The 21,390-nt window shown below is 36.3% G+C and overlaps 1 protein-coding gene across 1 annotated transcript in view; it reads left to right on the top strand.

Annotated features, from left to right (window-relative positions):
• DYNC1LI1 (dynein cytoplasmic 1 light intermediate chain 1) overlaps positions 1–20,165 on the top strand; it is a 48,029-nt gene extending 27,864 nt beyond the window's left edge. Inside the window, exons 6-13 of the mRNA XM_077865568.1 lie at positions 1,810–1,903; positions 5,251–5,386; positions 6,377–6,488; positions 9,220–9,279; positions 9,402–9,446; positions 10,128–10,248; positions 11,502–11,657; positions 13,231–20,165. Coding sequence (XP_077721694.1) covers positions 1,810–1,903; positions 5,251–5,386; positions 6,377–6,488; positions 9,220–9,279; positions 9,402–9,446; positions 10,128–10,248; positions 11,502–11,657; positions 13,231–13,343 — 837 coding nt within the window. The 3' untranslated portion in view covers positions 13,344–20,165. The remainder of the gene's footprint in view (positions 1–1,809; positions 1,904–5,250; positions 5,387–6,376; positions 6,489–9,219; positions 9,280–9,401; positions 9,447–10,127; positions 10,249–11,501; positions 11,658–13,230) is intronic.
• The last annotated feature ends 1,225 nt before the right edge of the window (positions 20,166–21,390 follow it).

The raw sequence follows: 21,390 nt of genomic DNA, 5'->3' as shown, positions 1-21,390 counted from the left end.
TGACAGAACATATAAACCTTTTTGTGATCTAAAATTATTAATGTTTTTTATAACATGTAACAATTTGCACATGTAATTGAAGGGAGGTATGGCACTTACTCATCTTTGTAATGAAAATGATAAAAAAATTTAATCTAGCTTAAGTTTTATTTTAAACACTACAAAAATTATAACAAAGGGATGGGGTAGCATTTAAAACAAAATTTGTTATCTGCTTTTCAAATAGTGGTTGTGCTTTTCAAATAAAGTAGTTGTTACTTGCACCTTTTCTGTAAAACTTTTTAAATTCACACACTAGAATTATTTTGTGTGTGGTTTTTGTTTTATTTTGTTTGACAAAGAGCTGTTTATTGGTAGATACTTCCCCATTTTACACTACAACTTGCCTCTTATAAAAACCTCTTATTTTTCAAAGGAAAAATGTTAAGTTTAAAGGGACCTGAATTAGTATCAAATGAGTCAGATTCATAAAATTTTCAAGCCAAAAGAGCTTATTAGCCAGCCATCAGTTGTGTATTAGCTCAGAACCTTTTAAAATGTGTAGGGGGATGGGAGAGGTGTCTTAGGATGGAGAAATAATGGTGGTTCAATTCTACCTAAAGAGTCTGGAAACTGAGATTCAGAGAGACTAAGTGTCTTGCCTTAAGTCCAGATCCTCATATTTCATTTAAAAAATGTTTTTACTAAACTATTATGTTTCACCAAAATTGTCATAAGTCAATATAATTATAAATATATAACTATATATAATAATTATAAATATCTTTAGTAATATGAAATAATTACTCTGTGTTCTATAAAATGGACAAACATGCTGTATCATGATTATACAGAGACTCTTGTATGATGTATATATGCATAGCAAAAAATTACATATCAGATTTGACCCCAAATTAATATTAAATATAATGAACATTATTAAATGGTTACTTTTAGATTTCACACCTTCAATTCCAAAAGGTGTTGAAGTAATTTGTATATGTTTTATTTTTTGTAACATTTTTCTGTAGCTAGCAGAATTAAGAATTGTTTCATTGACTGTACAAGTGACAGTTCAAAAATAGCCTGTCATTTCCCCTACCTTCTTTTTTTTTTTTTTTTTTTTTTTTTTGCTGTTGATAAGATTGTAGTAAGAGTAAACAAAAGAACCAGAAAAGAGGGCAGCCCCAGTGGCGCAGCGGTTTAGCGCTGCCTGCAGCCCAGGGCATGATTCTGGAGACCCAGGATCGAGTACCGCATCGGGCTCCCTGCATGGGGCCTGCTTCTCCCTCTGCCTGTGTCTCTGCCTGCCTCTCTCTCTCTCTGAATGAGTAAATAAATAAATCTTAAAAAAAAAAAAAAAAAAGAACCAGAAAAGAAATGAAGGTCAATTAAGAAGTTACCAGATAAACAGGAAGCAAAGAGGAAATAGAGAAAGGTACAGACTCCTAGATATACCGTGTTTTATAGAACTGGCATAGAGTTTAGATCTTTAAAACTTCAAGTCAAAAGGAGTTGAGTCAGCACGTATGAGCGACCATTTGTTTGTCCTGTTACTCTTCATTCCTTTATGTACCAAAACTTTGATGTTTTCAATATTCAATAGAACGTGGACATCAATACTTTTTTTAAAAAATTATTCGTTAGTCTTGACTGCAACTGAAAGAATCTAGACAGATAGGAGTAATTGATATTCTAATATTCAGTCACCATATCAGAGTGGTAGTTTTGTGATATTCCCCCACCCAAAACTGAACTGTTTAAATCATTATATTTAACTTTGATTAAAGTTAATGTTGTTGGTTTTTTAAAATTATTTTAACTCAACAGTGTGATGCCATTAGTGTATTGGAAAAAGAACATGACTACAGAGATGAGCATTTTGATTTTATTCAGTCACATATCCGGAAGTTTTGTTTACAATGTATCCTTTTACTACATTGATGGGTGCAGTTGTACCTTAACCTGTTTGTTTGCTTTTTTTAATTAAGAGAATTACATTGATGGACTTTAGAAATTCCATAAACTTTTTTCCTTCTGCTTCTGGTTTGAAATATCATTTTAGCTCCCAAATCATTTACATCTGGGTATTTTGAGTTATAAAAGCAAGTGTTGAAATATATAACTTTGATTTGCTGTGTTTTAAAGGATTATCAGTCTTTTGTGGAAAATTTTAATGAGTTGGTGTTGTAAACATTCTGATTGCAAAGCAATGTTCATTTATTGGGAGTGGTGGTCGGGCAAGATCAATATTTAGGTTTGTGTGTTCTCATTTTTTAATATGTTCGCTATGTTACCATCTCCACCCATAGTCTAAAGCAGTGGTTTCAAAATCTGACTGTACCCTGCTTAAGGTTTACTGAATCGGAACATTTCAAGATGAGGCTGAAGAATCTCTTTTATTTATTTATTTTTAAGACTTTATTTATTTATTTATTTATTTATTTATTTATTTGAGAGAGAGTGAGAGAGCACAAGTAGGGGGAGCGGCAGAGGGAGAGGCAGAAGCAGACACCCTATTGAGCCTGATGTTGGGCTCAATCCCAGGACCCTGGGATCATGACCTGAGCTAGAGGCGGACGCTTAACCAACTGAGCCACCCAGGTGCCCCGAATCTCTGCTTTTAAAAAAGCTTTCTAGGTGCTTTTGATGATCACAAAGTTAGAAAACCTATTACAAGGCATCTTGTCTAGGTTGCAAGGATTAGAGGAACCACTGAATAACAATAATGATTAAAAGAAGAATAAAGTGAGGGTTGTAAATGAAAGCTTTTAAGAGAATTTGCTATTGAAAACTTTGTCACTTGGGAATCCCTGGGCGGCTCAGCAGTTTGGCGCCTTCCTTTGGCCCAGAGCGTGATCCTGGAGTCCTGAGATCGAGTCCCACATTGGGCTCCCTGCATGGAGCCTGCTTCTCCCTCTGCCTGTGTCTCTGCCTCTCTGTCTCTCTCTGTTTCTCTAATGAATAAATGAATAAAATCTTTATAAAAAAAAAAAAAAGAAAGAAAGAAAACTTTGTCACAGCTTGAGTGCACTGAGGAGAGCTGTTCTCACCTACTCCTCCTGGTTGCATTCCTGAAGCAAAGCTTTTGGGTCTGAAAAATGAAGAAATGACGACATTAGGAGTAGATAGGAATCATAAGTAATGTATACATGTTTATAGGCTAGTCTGTAGTTTTTCGTTTTAATTAAAGGACCACTGAAACCTAGCTGGATAATGAATAAGATCACTTGACACTGGCAGTTTCCCTTCCCCCTTTTCACCTCAGTACTTTGTCCTTTCCGTGGCCCTTTCTTTTCTCCTGTCATTTAATAGTTGACTTGGATTGAATTGAAGGGTATTGGTCTACAAAAAGAAGACAAAAAGTGGGAGTAATTGAAGTAGATGTCTATAGAGTTTTTTGTTATCTTTGAAGATTAGCACATTTGGCAACAGGCAGTCTTTTTTTTTTTTTTTTAAGATTTTATTTATTTATTTGACGGAGAGAGTACAAGCAGGGAGAGCAGCAGACAGGGAGAGGGAGAAACAGGCTCCCCACTGAACAGGGAACTAAATGTGGGGGCTCCATCCCAGGACTCTGAGCTCATGATCTGAGCTAAAGGAAGACACTTAACTGACTGAGACATTTAGGCACCTCAACAAGCAGTCTCTTTAAACATTTATTTAATGCTGTTCTTGAAAATGTACATACAGAAATGTAATCAGGAAGGAAGACTGTCCACTAAAATAACTACAGACAGGGTTCCTGGGTGGCTCAGTGGGTTAGGCATCTGCCTTTGACTCAGGTCATGATCTCAGGGTCCTATGATTGAGTCCCATGTCAGGCTTCCTGTTCAGCAGGGAGCCTGCTTCTCCCTCTCCTGCTCCCCCTGCTTGTGCTCACTCTCTTTGTCAAATAAATAAAATCTTTAAAGGGGCACCTGGGTGGCTTAGCGGTTGAGCATCTGCCTTTGACTCAGGTCATGATCCTGGGGTCCTGGGATCGAGTTCTGCATCAGGCTCCCCACAGGGAGCCTGCTTTTCCCTCTGCCTATATCTCTGCCTGTGTGTATCTCTCATGAATAAATAAAAAATTTAAAAGTCTTATAAAAAATAAAATATTTTTTAATAAAATCTTTAAAAAATAAATTAACTAAAATAAAATAATTACAGACCTTGAGTAGAGCCCACTGATTTTAGAATACAAACTGAGAAGTCACTTCAAGATGGTGAGGGGTGTGTGTGTTTATCTGTGTGAAGGCAACAGTTCAAAATCATCTAAGTTTTGTAAATGTTTCCTGCAATGCAAATTTGTCAGCTATTTCATAAATTGGTTCTCATGAGAAAAGATCACTCGTTAATGAAAAGTTCACACAGTTAAGCTTTTACTTAAGATGTTTGTTTCTATCAAGTTTTATAAGCCATATTTAGCGATACCACTCTTAGATTCATAAGCCTTGGTTCATACTCATGAGTAGCCCAGCTCAGAAGTAGAAGTTTGACCATTCCCAACATTTCTCCTTGATCTGAGTCATCATCTCGGGACATAGTGGGCAGTACTAGAGCATGGTCCTTAGCAGTGGCTGTAGAATTTCTGATAGCCACTCTGACCACACCTCATCTGTCAGTAGTCATGTTGCCCCTTTTCCACATGCCTCTCTTGATCTTTGGATCTACTGTATCATTTGGCTAAGAGGTCCAAGTTAGAATCTGCTTTAACTAATACATCCTTATGTGAGGTGGTGTTACCTCAAGTTTTGATCATGAAATCAACTTTTGCTTTGAATCTTGCCTGAAAGTTTCCTGAAAGTACCTCTTGGTTAATCATCTCTCTTCAGTGGGTCTCCTGAGCTTTGCTCTTCAAGTCCTAATTCCTGTGACTAGTGAAAACCACAAGAGATACTAGTGGACACCATTTTTTTTAATATGCAAGCAAAATAGTTATCGATAAATAATAGCTCTCTTCATGAGGATTAGGAAGGTTAAACACAAAGCAAATTACCTCTTGTGCTTTAAACGTAGAGGTAGTAGCAGTGTCAGTATTACTAAATTTACCTTTATTTTCTTGGCTTAATGAGACTTTTGCCTCCTAAATTAAGTTTTGTAAAGATTGCTGTTTGCATTTTAGTCTTTCTGTATTCTGTGCTTTTGAAATTCTTGATTACCCTCTAATGTACCTTTGGGAACTATTTTTGAAATCAATATGCATGTAAATGTTAAGTTGAGAACACAGAATTTTATTGTATCTGTTCATGGAATTTGTCCAAAAATTTCTTTAACAGCATTATTCAGATGGTGCAGCGCTTATTTACACTTCAGTAAAAGAAAATAAAAATATAGATTTAGTATATAAATATATTGTTCAGAAACTGTATGGATTTCCCTATAAAATTCCTGCTGTTGTTGTGGAAAAAGATGCAGTATTTATGTAAGTATACTCATAAGTGTATTGTTTTATCATGTGTCACTGCTGCAATTTGATGGTGAATCCTCATGTTTGGTTTTGAGGTGAGACTCAATAGACCTTTCCATGATGCACAGGTGAGAATCTCTTCCTAGATTGATTTATTCATAACCTGCCTTGATCAATTTATTTTTGCCTGTTAGATTTGTTGCTGGCCTAAGCCCTTTTTGGAAGGCCTTACTATTATATATATAGCTAAACTGTTGAGTGCATATATCAGTGTATTTACTTACTCTTTGATTGGTTTTGATACATAAAGGACCCAGTGTATAAACATGCTTTTAAAAAGTTACGTGAAGGGCAGCCCCGGTGGCTCAGCGGTTTAGCGCAGTCTACAGCTCAGGGCATGATCCTGGAGACCCAGGATCGAGTCCCACGTCAGGCTCCCTTCATGGAGCCTGCTTCTCCCTCTGCCTGTGTCTCTGCCTCTCTCTCTGTCTCCTCTCTGTGTATTCTCATGAATAAATAAAATCTTTAAAAATAAGTAAATAGTTATGTGAATACATTGAAAGGTAATAATAATTAACCCCCCACCCCCCAAACTGTGTGTTTTTAAAATCAGGAAGATTAAGAACCTTTTTAAGTAGAAATCAGTAAGCTATAACTTGAGCATTATAATAAAAAAAGAAACTGATTAGTTTTGGATTTTTTTTTTAAGATTTTATTTATTTGGAGTCGAGAGAAAGAGAGCATGAGCAGGAGTGAGGGGCAAAGGGAGAGGGAGAAGCAGGCTCTCTACTGAGCAAGGAGCTGGATGCAGGGCTCAATCTCAGGCCCCTGGGATCGTGACCTGAGCTGAAGGCAGATGCTTAACCTTCTGAGCCATCCAGGTGCCCCAAAAGCTGATTACTTTTTCATAATTGGTTAGATACATTCCCTTTAATGTGATCATGGGTTTAATGAAGGAATGACAATATAAATGTTTGAGATTTATCATATGCATTTCTTTTCCAGTCCAGCAGGGTGGGATAATGATAAGAAAATAGGAATATTACATGAAAATTTTCAAACATTAAAAGCAGAAGATAATTTTGAAGACATTATAACTAAACCACCTGTCCGAAAGGTAACAGTTTTAGTATGTATAGTCTTTTAAACCTGGTGGTGGTGGGGGGAGTTCCATAATTTTAAGTTAGGTAAGAGGATCCTTTCCTATCAAGAGCTTTTCTAATTATAATTTGGATGTTTCCAATGTCAATTTAAAATAAAGATCTGTGTTATCAAAATATAAACTAGCTATTCAGTTAATGAATTCTTAGCCTTTGGCATATTTATATTAGAAAATAGTACAGATTCCATATTCTAATGGAAATAATGGATTGGTTGTAGCGAATATATGGATCTTGAAGAGTTTGAGTAGGTTGAAGCTGTGAACTTTCCATCCTAGAACTCAGCCAAAAGCCAAGAAAACATTGTTAGAATAAATATTAGCTTCTATCTGTTAAGGGAGATCTGGAATCTTCTCCATAGTTACTAGTTAACCTGTGGTAGCCCACAGCTATCCGCAAGCTTCCAGTTTAGTCTTAATTGTTTGTTGTATGTTATTCATAGGACTATTTAATCTTTCAGAAAGTGCTCCTCTTTCACATATTTTGATTTCATGTTAAATAATAGGTCATGTTCTATAGTCAGATATTACAGATGTTTCCAGAAAGTTGTATAAAAATAAGTTTATAAAAAATAATAATAATAAGTTTATATATAGTACTTCTCAGTGGCTTTTAAGTGGATATGCTTTAAGAAAAATAATTTTCATTTAACATGTAATAAGATTTTTACTAAAAATCGAAACATTGATATTGAGCATCTGTCCTCTGTGGGTAATTAGAAACAAGAGAATTAATAACAAGTGAAAAATCACTTGGCATGCTATTTGGTATAGAAGTCTCTTAAAAGAAATGCACACGTCAAGGAAAAAAAACCAACAGCTGTTTTTCGCATTCTCTTTTACCAGGAGAATTACGCTGTAGGTTGTCTTTTATTCATCCCACTAATATCTCCTGAGCCCCTGTTTAGGCACTAGGTGCTAAATAGGGCAATACTGCAATAGTAAATCGGTGTACGTGCCAGTTCTCAAGTGCTGATAAGTGCTGTGGCTATAAAGCCCAGTGGGGGAGAGTGAGGGAGTGCAGTGGCACATGGAGGGATGCTGTTTTAGAAGGGGTTAGGGAGGGCAGCCCCAGTGGCGCAGCGGTTTAGCACCGCCTGCAGCCCAGGGTATGGTCCTGGAGACCCAGGATCGAGTCCCGTGTCGGGCTTCCTGCATGGAGCCTGCTTCTCCCTCTGCCTGTGTCTCTGCCTCTCTCTCTCTCTCTCTCTCTCAATAAATAAATAATCTTAAAAAAAAAAAAAAGGAAGAAGAAGGGGTTAGGGAATGGCTCTGTATGCTGATGGAGCAGAAAATGCCCATGTCCTGAGGCAGGAATGTATTCAGAGGGCAAAGAGGTTGAAAAAGAGTGAAGAAGAGGGCCGGCCAGACTGATAGGAGAAGGAAGGCGCAGTTAGGACTTTGAATTTCATCTTGAGTGAGGTGGAAAGCAACTGGAGGCAAAGTTTGAGCAGAGGAGTGATAAAGGAAAAGGATTGCTCTGGCTGCTGGTGGAAAATAGACCCATGGCATGCATTGTACAGAAAGAGTAGAAGTGGGAGATGGTTGCTGCTGCTTTTTGCCTGATTATTCTGCAGGTAGAAGAGCCATTATATTTTTATTTCAGAGAAACCAGGGGCAAGTTGCTTTTCACTTTTAAAACACCTAACTATTGGTTAGCATATTTTATAAGCATGATTAATATACCTAGGACTCTAAGGTTGTGCTGTCCAATACAGCAGCTACTAGTCACATGTAGCCTAAGAACTTACTAAGTAAAACTGGGCAGCCTGGGTGGCGCAGCGGTTTAGCGCTGCCTGCAGCCTGGGGTGTGATCCTGGAGACCCGGGATTGAGTCCCACATCAGGCTCCCTGCATGGAGCCTGCTTCTCCCTCTGCCTGGGTCTCTGCCTCTCTCTTTCTGTGTGTGTCTCTCGTGAATAAATAAATCAAATCTTTGAAAAAAAAAAAAAAGAACGTATTAAGTAAAACTGAATAAAATTAAAATGTCAGTACCTGAGTCACAGTAGCCACATTTTCTCTCCATCTTCCTCTCCTCTCCTCTCCTCTCCTCTCCTCTCCTCTCCTCTCCTCTCCTCTCCTCTCCTCTCCTCTCCTCTCCTCTCCTCTCCCCTCCTCTCCCCTCCCCTCCCCTCCCCTCCCCTCCCCTCCCCTCCCCTCCCCTCCCCTCCCTTCCTTCTCTCTCTCTTTTGCTTTCTTTCTTTCTTTCTTTCTTTCTTTCTTTCTTTCTTTCTTTCTTTCTTGAGAGAGAAAGGGTGTGAGGTGGAGGAGGGACAGAGAGAGGAGGAGAGCGAGGTAATCTCAAGCAGGCTCCACGCTCAGTGTGGAGCTGGACGTGGGGCTCGATCTCACGACCCCAAGATCATGACCTGAGCTGAAATCAAGACGTGACTCAGATGGTTAACCTATTTAGCCACCCAGGTGCCCCACAGTAGCCACATTTCAAATGCTCAGTAGCTATAGGTGACTGGTGGCTACAGTATTGAACAGCACAGCTATCAAACGTTCATACTTTTGCAGATCATTATTGAACAGCTTTACTGTAGGAACTTGGGTCAGGCAGCTCACTTATGTAAATATAATTTGATAATGTTTATATTGAAAAATCTTTTTTTAATCTAGAGAATATGTTATTAATGGTTTCAGCATAATATACTAGACTTGCTCATTTATGCATTGCTCATTTCAGTTTGTGCATGAGAAGGAAATTGTGGCAGAAGATGACCAGGTGTTTCTTATGAAGCTACAGGTATGAAATTATATCAGAAGCAGGTTTAGTATTGTTAGTGGGTAAACTGCTCTTACATATTTCTAAAACTACAGCAATACATGCTGTTAGTTTCTAACCTAGGACTCTCTTGTGTTTTTCAGTCCCTTTTAGCAAAGCAACCACCAACTGCAGCTGGAAGGCCTGTGGTCAGTATTACAGATTTTGACAAAATTATTAAAGTGCCATACATTATTGGTTTAGTTTCTTTTTTCCTTAATCATAGACATGTCTCATATGGGTGTGCTTTGATATAAATTTGAATCAAGAATTCTTTTGGAATTTGTGACATTTTAAAGGATAAACTTCACTCATTTTAAAAATATTTAAATCCAAAAAAAAATATTTAAATCCTAAAGATCCATTTTGTCTTGTCACACAGCAGTTACTATGTGGAAACATTTATATGTGTTACTGTATAAATAAATCTTCACAACAGCCCTGTGAGGCAGGTACTACCAGCCCTATTCTGCAGGTGGGGAAGTGGAGGCCTTGGAGGACCTTATAGCTTGACTGAGACTTTATCTAGTAGGATGAAAGTTCAGATTGGAACCCGGATCTGACTCCCATGCTTATGCTTGTAATCACACTCCATTATTCAATATGTTCTTTTTTCATTGAAGGAGAATTTGTATTCTAAATGTGATGGGTCTCTGATATTTTCTGATACTGAGGACATGATTGCTAAACATTTCTAGCAGTGGCTTGTAGAATAAAAGTACCAGTAGAACAGATGGGGGACAGTTAAAAAGTAATTTCTTTTTATAATCACTTTTGTGAAGTTGGATGTTTCAGGTTTTGATAATTATGGCTTTCTTATTTTTACATAGGATGCCTCACCAAGAGTCCCAGGAGGCTCCCCTCGAACACCAAACCGATCTGTGTCATCCAATGTTGCCAGCGTGTCACCCATCCCTGCTGGGTCCAAAAAAATTGATCCAAACATGAAAGGTACATTTTCTCTATTCCTAGGAAAGACAACACAGTACATTTCACACTAAAAGGAAATCTACCTACCTTCCCACCTTTTCCACAGCTGTTTTCATTTTTGTGCAATAGCTTCTAATCTTTGTCTCTGTTGATATAATCTCATAGTTAATCAAAATTCAAACTTTTATAATATGTCTATGGTATAAGCTTTATGAAAATTTTGTATTACATTTAATCTTTCTCCTATGTAGACCATTGAAGAAATTCATGTTAATACATAAAAAAGCTATAAACATAATAAATTGCCATAAGTGGGATTAATAGGTGAGAGTTTGTACATGTTTTTGTCTTTTAATAATGTGTTTCGAATGGCTTATTCAATTTACAAGTCAACATTGAGTGTTGCAACTTTGCCACAACCTAATCAGCATTCTTTAAATACTAGTAAGAACTTTGTCCCTGGTGTTTCCTTTCTACTTGTATTTTCCTTCTGTGAATTGTTTCATGTTATCCTTTACCCTTTTATCTCTTGAAACTTCTACCTGTTTTCATGAAGGCTTAGGTAGCGTTTTGTAATATTTGAGGCAGACATTTCTCAACAATTACATGTTTGAAGAACCTTTGTCAAAAGGAAAGTATAGCAGCATCTAACATCCATTTAAATGCTTTTGGTTTTTAAAAATAACATTCTGGGGAAGGCTGGGTGCTTCAGTGGTTGAGCATCGGCCTTTGGCCCAGGGCGTGATCCCGGGGTCCTGGGATCAAGTCCCGCGTTGGGCTGCCCACAGGGAGCCTGCTTCTCCCTCTGCCTATGTCTCTGCCTCTCTTGTGAATAAATAAATAAAATCTTTAAAAGAATAATTAATAAATCATTCTGATTTTTTTAAATAATTATATTCTTAAAGCTTACTGATATTTTGTTTTACATATGAATAGACGTTACCCTGGCTCAAAACCAGACTTGAGTTTAGAATACACAGCTCTTGGGACACCTGGGTGGCTCAGCGGTTGAGCGTCTGCCTTCAGCTCGGGGCGTGATCCTGAAGTTCCAGGGTCGAATCCCACATCAGGCTCCTGCAGGGAGCCTGCTTGCTTCTCCCTCTGCCTCTCTCTGTGTCTCATGAATAAATAAGTAAAAAAAAAAAAAAAAAAAAAAAATACACAGCTCTTAAATTTTAAGTATTAATTATTATGTATGTGATTACTATAATAATAATATATAGAAGAATCTGATGTTTTGAGTGAAAGTTTTTTGGCTTTTGTTTTTTCAATAGCTGGAGCTACAAGTGAAGGTGTCCTGGCAAATTTCTTCAATAGTTTGCTGAGTAAAAAGACTGGTTCTCCAGGAGGCCCTGGGGTTGGCAGTGGTAGCCCTGGAGGTGGAGCTGGAAGTGGAAGCAGTGGTTTACCACCATCCGCCAAAAAATCAGGTATAGTTACCAAGAGCTTTTTTTTTTAAAATAGCTTTATTGAGATACAGTTTACATACCATGAAGTTCATTCATTTAAAGTATACAGTTCAGTATTACAGTATATTTACAGAGTTATGCAAACCATTATGATCTATTTTTAAAACATTTTAATCTTCCCGAAAAGAAACCTCTACCTTATTTGCAGTAATGTCTTTTTTCCCTCCTAATCCCCTAGTCGTAGGCAACCACTGATCTGCTTTGTCTTTGTGGATTTGCCTATCTGGAGATTTCATATAAATGGAATCATACAGTAGATGCCTTCTTTAATGTTTTCAAGGTCCTTTCACATTGTAGCATTTATCATTATTTCATTCCTTTTTAATACTGAATAAAATTCCATTTATGCATATGCCACATTTTCTTTGTCTACTCATCAGTTGATAGACATTTAAACTGTTTACAATTTTGGCCCTTATAAATAGAACCACTGTGAACATGTGTTTTTGACAAATATTTGAAAATGACATATGTTTTCATTTCTCTTGGGTATATACGCAGGAGTGTAATTGTTGGGTCCTGCGGTAACTCTGTGTTTGAGTTTTTAAAGAACTGCCACAGTGTTTTGCAAAACACTGCATTGTTTTATATTTTCAATAACAGGGAACAAGGGTCCCAATTTCTCTACATCTTCTCCAACATTTGTTTTTGTCCATCTTTTTGATTAGAGCCATCCTAGTAGCCATCCTAATGAAGTCATATCTCATTGTGGTTTTGACTCTTGCATATCTTTGATAGCTAATGCTGTTGAGAATCTTTTCAAGTGTTTATTGACCATTTGTAGATCTTTGGAGAAATGTCTATTCAATCCTTGCCCGTTTTTAAGTTGGATTATTTGTCTTTTCATTGTTGAATTTTAAGTGTTCTTCATATATTTTGTTTACTAGACCCTTATCAAACATACAGTTTGTAGATGTTTCCTCCCATGTATTGTCCTTTCACTTCTTGATGTCTTCTAAAGCACAAAAGGGTTTAATTTTGATGAAGTCCAATTTATTTTTCTTTTGTTGATTGTGTAACTGCCCTTTATCAGACTTTTTAACCCATTTTCCTTTTAAATCCCATCTTCTTGCCACCGTTTTCACAAATACCATTGTGCAGTTACAATTTTTGGTACCTTTTACAGGTTTTTGGGTGTAAAGTGAATTACTTCTTGGCTTTTCCCACTGCCAGTATAGAAGAGTAAGCTTTCCCAAGACTGCTGATATAGTTACCACACATTCATATTCTTTGTGCATTCTAAAATTTTGTTGCTATTTTCTGTTTTACTGTTCTTATTGTTCTGTGCCTTTTTAAAAAATATCTTTATGAGATTAAGTGATAGGTGCTAGTTTTACTTCCATTTGTTAACAGACCCTATGAGGGTTTTTAAAAAAATTTTCTTCGAGAAGATTGATTTTTAAGGATGTTTATATGACTTAGTAGTAGGCTAGATAAAGTTAATGAAACTGTCGGCAGTTTTTAAATGAGACATTGACGTAAAAGATACTTTGACTTCTATCTAAATCTTGATTTTTTTTTCCCTTTAATGTAGGCCAGAAGCCTGTCCTATCAGATGTTCATGCAGAACTAGACAGAATTGCACGCAAACCGGTTACAGTTTCTCCTACAGCACCTACATCTCCTACGGAAGGAGAAGCTTCTTGAAGATACCAAATAAAGCCATTTATTCAGTTTTCTGGGATAATGTAAACTTGCCTCTGCCTTCTCCTTCAAAAGTGGAATTAGGGAACTGGAGTGCTTTTTCAGATGGACTAAATTTATTTCTTTTTTCTTTCTTTTTTTTTTTTTTTTTTTTTGTGTGTGTGTGTGTGGTTGCCCATTTTTATAAAAGGAAGCTATACAGAAGAAAAATTATTCTACACTATGTAGGATTGCTGTTTGCATTGCCACTTTGCATAAGGAGATAATTTTGGATTTTGAAAAACTCAGAATTTATAGATCTGAAATACAGCCGTGTGATCATACTTTAAAGGCTATTTAAAACATAGGAGGGTTTAGGAAAGGGCAGAAAATAATATGCTTTGGGCATTTGACTGACTTGGAAGTCCAAGCATACTTTAGTTAAGACTATTAAAATCATTTGAAAAATTATGTATTAGTTTTGCTGGAAAGGAGAAAATGACCAATTGTCAAATTTTCCACACCAGTGTAAACAACCACCACACATGGGATATGCTGAGAAAACTATCAGATAGCATTTTATACACTAGTCATTGTCTCAACCCATGATCCTGTAAGTTGTCATCAAAATATGATTTTGAAATATTGGCCAAGATTCATTTCTTTAACTGAGAAGAAAAGAAAGCACACTGCCTAAATGCATAAAAGAAAAATGCAGAGGTTATTAAAATGTAAAGAGGTAACAGTCTTTGGATTTGTTTATCTATATCTGTATTAATATATAGATATAGATATATATATGGCTCTGCCTTAATATACCCCTTTTTTGTTTGTGACTTTCAACTGTAATCAGTTAATAAAATATTTATTCTCTGCATTCAGGTTCAAATAACTTGTTGCATTCTCTTATACATAATTTGTATTTATCAGATAATGAATATGATTCATTAGTATTTTGAGGTGTTTGACGTAATAGGATTATTAAGCATTCTGATCTTTGTGAGAGACAAGTGAATACATGGTATTCACTATCCTGTAAGTTTCCTTAAGTCGGAAGTTTACCGTGATCAGCACATCTTCCCCACAAGCATGTCTTAAACTACAGAATCTTATGTCAGCATTTCTAGTAGATAAAAAGGTAGCCTTTTATCATTATTGGGCAGAAGCTGTTTTAAAAGCTTGGCAAATGCACTGACACATAGGTCCTCTCTTACAGGTGAGAACACCTGTTAGTAGTTAAACCTGATTTTTCAATATTGTTTTTAAATGTTTGTTTTAGAACCTTCATAAGAACAGTTTGACTTCTTACTGAAGTTCAGCTAGAGAACACATGCACATTTAACTTACATTTAACTTACCATTACAGATAATGGGAAAAAATGGCCACTGCCCTTTACATTGGCCTTTGTTATTATTTTATATATTCCAAAGATTTTTTTTTCAGCAAAATGTTTGAGGACAATACCTCTACTATCTAACGTAATCCTTTCATTAAAATTTTAAAATCTTTACTTTTGAATAGCATTTGGCTCCTAATAGTTGAATATAAATGCTAAAAATACATGAGAGGGTAATAATTTGTTTCAGGGTGGGAAAAACTTAGGCTGTTCATGGGCTTGGAAAAATTAATTTGTAAAAACATTTTGTTTGAGGAAATAGATGAAAAATGCCACTGATAGAATCTTTAGTCTGGAAAGGGTTCTGCAGTCATGGTGGTGTAAAGACCAATTTTTCTAAAGTAGTACGTGATGAAGTAAGCAAGACTAATGAAAGAAAAATCTCTGTACATCATGGTATACTTTGATATGTCTGCTGTGTTTGCATGTCTAGGTCAACTCGTTCTTTTCTGTATGACATTGGAGATGTACTAGAAAATCCTTGGAATTGAGTCATTAGCTGAAATAATTGTAATCGTTCACTTTATAGGGTATTCGGTTTTAAAACCTTGTGATACCATGTTTAAATCTTAAACTGATTTTTGTCCCTATTTTTTGCAAGGAAATTTGTTTTTAAACTATTTAAAACTTTTTTGTTTTTAGGCACTTGTTATTGAAGTATACAATAGAGAAAAGTATACAGATATCAGGTTATATGGATTGAAATACAAACTAATCACCAAGATCAAGGACATTACTGGCATCCATATGCTTCCTCTGTGCCCCTTATCAGCACCTCTACCCACCAAGGGATCACAGTCCCCACTTCCACAACCATAGATAAGTTTTATTTATTTTTAAGCTTTATATACATGGGATCTTAGAGTTTATATTCTTTTTTGTGCAAGGCCTCTTTCAGTATTCTGTGACACATCAACAAATGCATGTAGCAGTAATTATCCATTCTCATTGCACCATAATATTCCATCCTGCAAATACATTATAATTTAGCCATTATCCTATTGATGGATGTTTATTAGTTTCCTCTTGCTGCTGTAACAAAGTTACCACAATTTAGTGGCTTAAAACAATACAAATTTGTTACCTTACTATCTGGCGGTCAGAAGTCCAAAATCAGTCTTACTGGACAGAAATTAAGGTGTCAGCAGTGTTGATTTCTTTTGGAGGCTCCAAGGAGCATATCTATTTCCTTCCTTTGCAGCTTCTAGAGGCTGCTTGGATTCTTTAGGTTCTCAGTCCCTTCTCCATCTTCAAGGCCAACAGCATAGCATCTTCAGCTGGGTGCTTCCATCTCATTGTCTCTCACGCTGAACCTGCTGCCTCCCTTGTGTCAGCATCCATGTGGTTAAGTTGGGCTCACCTGAGCAATCCAATGTAAGCTCCCTCAACACTTCACTCTCCTTTCTAACATGATTTCTGAAGAGAAATTGAGTCTAATTCTAATCTTTGCTCCTCTATGGGCATTTTTCCCCCCTTTGGCTTATTTCAAGATTTTGTATCTTTGATTTTAATGCAGTTTGATATATTATGCCTAGGTGCAGTTTTGGGATTTATCCTTCTTAGTGTTCTGTGAACTTTCTGGATCTGTGGTTTAGTGTCTTGACTAATTTGGGGAAATTCTCAGTCATTATTGCTTCAAATATTTTTGCTGTTCCTTTCTTCTGGTACTTTCATTATATATATGTTACATCTCTATAGTTTTAGGATATTCTGTTCCTTGTCCCCTCCCCCTCTGACCTTTTTTTCTCTGCTTTTTAGTTGGAAATTTCTATTTATATATGTTGTCACTCAGAGATTCTTTCTTCAACCATGTTCTGTCAACTACCCCATAAAAAGTATTCTTCATTTCTGTTTCTTTTTATTTTAACTCTAGCATTTTTTTATTTCTTAGAATTTCTCTCTGTTTATATTATCCATCTGTTCTTGCACATTGCCTACTTTTTCTGTTAGAGCCCTTAATAATCATAGTTGCTTTAAATTCATAGCGGGATAACTCATTTTTGCCATATCTGAATTCAATTCTGATGTTTGCTCTGTCTCTTCAAAGTACTTTTTGCCTATTTCTATGCTTTGTAATTTTCTGTTGATAGCTGGACATGATAAAAAGAACTCTGGTGAATAAACTGTTAGTAATGTGGTGGGAGAGTGTTAGGGGGAGGGGAAGCATTCTGTAGTTCTGTGATTAGGTCTCAGTGAGCCTGTGCTCCTGGGCTGTGAACTTCACCGTGCTTCTCATACTCCCATCTTCACCCCCAAGCCCCTTTTCCGGTGGGACAGGATGGCTACATGCAGAACACCAGGGGATTTTTCTCTAATTTTCCCTTTGAGATCCTGGAGAGTGAAACTCAAAAAAGTGTAGGGAACCCCCTATGACTGGGGGATTTCTAACAGACTTACCTACTCAGTCTCCAGCAACTTGTCAGTTACAATTCAGGCTTTCCTACCCCAGTACTGTCTCCCTCATATTTCTGCTTGGGAGTTTCTAGTTAAGCAAGTTGTTATTCTATGTCCACTTGCAAATCTCCCACCTGGGGATAGGGCTTGGCCCTGGGATTTCACTTCTCTGGCAAATCAAAAAAGAGTTGTTGATTTTTCAGTTCAGCCTTTTAGGATGGAGAGATGACTTCCAAACTCCTTGCTTGCTTTCTTGGAAACTGGAAATCTGATTCCCCCCTCTCAGAATCCTAAGCATATCTGCAAAGTCCCTTTGCCAAATAAGGTAACATTCACAGGTTCTAGGGATTAGGATATGGACAGCTTTGTAGGATCATCATTAAACCTAGCAGCTTTCAGCTTTTCAATTGCTATTACAAATTGTGCTGTTACGAGCACTCTCAAATGTGTGTGGTGGGAAATATGTTCTAATTTCTATTGAGTATGTATATAGATATGGATTGCTGGGTCCATGGCTATGTGTATATTCAGCTTTAGTAGATAAAGCCAAACAGTTTTTCCAAAATGGTTATTGCATATTGCAACAGTTTGCAAAATGCCAAAATACAGGAGTTCCTCTTTCATGTAACACCTTATTAATGTCCAAACAGTTGTTCCCCTTTCTGAGAGAAGATATATCTAATAAGAGTCTAGTGTCCGGGTTATATAAACAATTCTTACAATTCAAAACAAGTAACCTAATGTTAAAATGGCCAAAGGATTTGAATAGACATTTCTCCAAAAAAGATATACATTCTCATTAGCAGTTGGGGAAATGCAAACCAAAACCACTTCACAGCCAAAATTTAAAATGAGTATTGGCAAAGATGTGGAGAAATTAGAATCCCCATACTTCGCTGGTGGGAATGTAAAATGAAAACTAGTAACCACTTTCAGGAACAATGTGGTGGTTCCTCATAAGAGTAAACATGTAGTTACCATATGACCCAGCAATGCCACCTCTAGATAAATACCCCACTGAATGAGAACATCCGTCCTCACAGAAACTTGTATACAAATGGCCGTAGCAGCATTATTCATAATAGCAAAAAGATGTAAACCCAAACACCTACCAACAAATGGATAAACAAAATGTGGCATATCCTACAATGGAATATGTTAAGTTATAAAAAGGAATGAAGTATTGATACATGCTACAACATGGATAAACCTTGAAAACATTGTTAAATGAAAGAAGCCAGTCACAAAGTCACGCTATAGGATTCCATTTATACAAAATGTCCAGAATGGGCAAATTCATTGAGACAGTAGATTAGTAGTTTGTCTTTAATTTTAGACATGCTGGCAGGTATACAGTAGGATCACCTAGTGGTTTTAATTGTATTTCCTTGATAACTAACAAAGTGAAGCATGTTTCATGTTTATTGGCCATACAGATACTCTCTTTTGTAAAGTACCCATTTAAGAATCTTAGAAGTCTTGACCTTTTTATTTTCTTTTTCTTTTGGGGGGAGAGAGGGTGGGAGGAAGGTAAAGGGGAAACTGACTTTTTCTTAACTGACTTATTCTTTATGTATTCAGGATGCTAGTCTTTTTCAGATGTGTATTGTAAATATCTCTCATTTGGTGGTTTGCCTTTTCACTCTTACTGGGATCTTTTGATGAATAGGAGTTACTGATTTTAATGTTCCATTTGTCAGCTTTTCTTTATGGTTTTTGCTTTTATGACCTGTTTTAAATCTTTTGCTGCCCTCAAGATGATGATATTCTATGATTTTTTTTTCTAAAAGATTTATTGTTTTACTTTTCTACATTCCTGGGATTTATTTCTATGCATGCTGTGAAGTAGGGGGCAAGATTTTTTTTTTTTTTTAATGTAGGTATTCAGTTAATTCAGTACCATTGTTGGGAGAATCATCCTTCTTCACTGCGGTGCCCCCTTGGTCATGTTTTGTCCATTTGCATATACTTATGTTTCTGGGCTTTCTACTTTCTTCTCTTTGCCGGTTTGCCTATATTGTACCAATACTACAGTCTCAATTTCTGTCCTTTAGCTGGTAAACAAGTCCTCCAGTATTGTTTTTCCTTAAGATTGTTTTGATTCTTGACTCTACATTTCCATAGAAACTTTAGAATTAACTGTTCCACTCACACACACACACATATTACCCTGCATTTTGATTGAGATTGCATTGAATTTATAGATCAATTTGGAGTTCGCAGTCATCTTTAGGACATCTTCCAAACTATACACAGGAATATTCTTCCACTTACATAGATTTTCTTTAGTTTCTCCTAGCAGTATTTATATTTTTCAATGTATTATCTTGCACCTCCTGTTGATAGATTCTTAAATCAGTGAATTATTTTACGCTATCATAAATGGCATCCTTTTAAAATTTTATTTGTTGCTGGTGTAAAAAAATACAGCTTTATCATATTATCCAGAAACCTTATTCAAATCCCTTTATTAATGTAATAGGTCATGTGTAATTTATTACGTTTTTTTACATGTCGTCTGCAAATAGTTTTATTTCCTCCTTTTTAATGTTGTCTTGCTTTCTGACACTTGTACACAAGTATAGAATACTATAGAACCAATGAGAGGAAGCATCTTTATCTTGTTCCCCATCTCAGAGTGAAAGCTTTTAATATTCCACTATTCAGTGTATTTGCTGCATGCTTTTTGTAGATACTCTATCAAAGAAAGAAAGTTCTCTTCTTTCCTAGTTACTTTATATCATGAGTTTTATCATGAATGAGTGTTAAATTTTATAAACATTTTTCTTTATTGAGATAATCATTTTCTTTTCTTCTATTAATGTTATCATTTACATTACCTTTTAAGAATACTAAGCCAACTTTGTATTCCTGAAATAAATCTAACTTGATGTATTAGTTTTATTATATTGCTGGATTTGGTTTGCCAACATTTTATTAGGATTTTGCATTATGCACCTGAGAAAAATTGGCCTGTAATTTTCATTTGTCATCATATTTTTGTCAGTATTTGATATCAAGATTATGTTGACCTCATAAATCAAGTTGGGAAGTATTCTCTTTTTGTATTCTTTGTAAAGAGTTTGTGAAAGATTGGTGTAAATCTTGTCAATTTGTTTCTTTAAAACTATCAGACATCAATTTTTTAAGGCCCTTTGTGGAACTTGACAATAGCCCAAACAGTAATAGCCATTACAGTTTTCTTATTTGGGCTTCATTTTTCAGAGAAATTACTTTTACAGTTTGCAAAATGCCAAAATACAGGAGTTCCTCTTTCATGTAACACCTTATTAATGCCCAAACAGTTGTTCCCCTGCTGAAATAGGATGACAGTTGATGATGTCAGGGAATTCTTGCAGAATGTTTGATGAGACTTCTCTTCTCCTGTGGTCATAGTTATTTTAGGAAAAATTATAATCCATACATTAATAAAAAATACATGAAGTAATTAATGTGAAGAAGTACATGGAATTCAAGAATATGTTTAAAGATATTTCTCAGATAACTAGAGAATAGATACGATCATACTTTGAGGAATAATAGTTGATACTGTCCATTTTCTAAAAGTATGGCTACATAGGGAAAGAGAGGTATATACACATACATATATACACACTTACACATAAATTTGGGGCAGAGGGCAGCCCCGGTGGCGGAGCTGTTTAGTGCCGCCTGCAGCCTGGGGCGTGATCCTGGAGACGCTGGATCGAGTCCCACGTCAGGCTCTCTGCATGGAGCCTGCTTCTCCCTCTGCCTGTGTCTCTGCCTCTCATTCTCTCTCTGTGTCTCTATGAATAAATAAATTAAAATCTAAAAAAAAAAAAAGATTACAAAAAATTGGGGCAGAGTAGTACCTTGATCCCATTGTATCACCAAAATCATTTTTTTTTTATTTAATTTTATATTTATGATAGGCACACAGGGAGTGAGAGAGAGGCAGAGACATAGGCAGAGGGAGAAGCAGACTCCATTCACCGGGAGCCCGACGTGGGATTCGATCCCGGGTCTCCAGAATCAAGCCCTGGGCCAAAGGCAGGCGCTAAACCGCTGCGCCACCCAGGGATCCCCCAAAATCTTTTTAAAATTAAAATTCTTTCCTGTCTTTTCTTGTGTTAAGATTTTTTCTGAACTTCAAATACCATGATTCTCAAATTTGATCATTGGGCTCCTTTACATGTGTATTTAATAAGGAGACTCCAAAGAATTATGTGAGTCATATTTTAAAAATAAATGATAATATGGATCATACTTATATTTGCCATGATAAATAAAAGCTGGAA

The sequence above is a fragment of the Canis aureus genome, chromosome 22 (assembly GCF_053574225.1).
Source record: "Canis aureus isolate CA01 chromosome 22, VMU_Caureus_v.1.0, whole genome shotgun sequence".
Lineage (NCBI taxonomy): Eukaryota > Metazoa > Chordata > Mammalia > Carnivora > Canidae > Canis > Canis aureus.
Note: the sequence above shows the minus strand (reverse complement) of the source record. Positions and strands in the feature narration are given on the sequence as shown.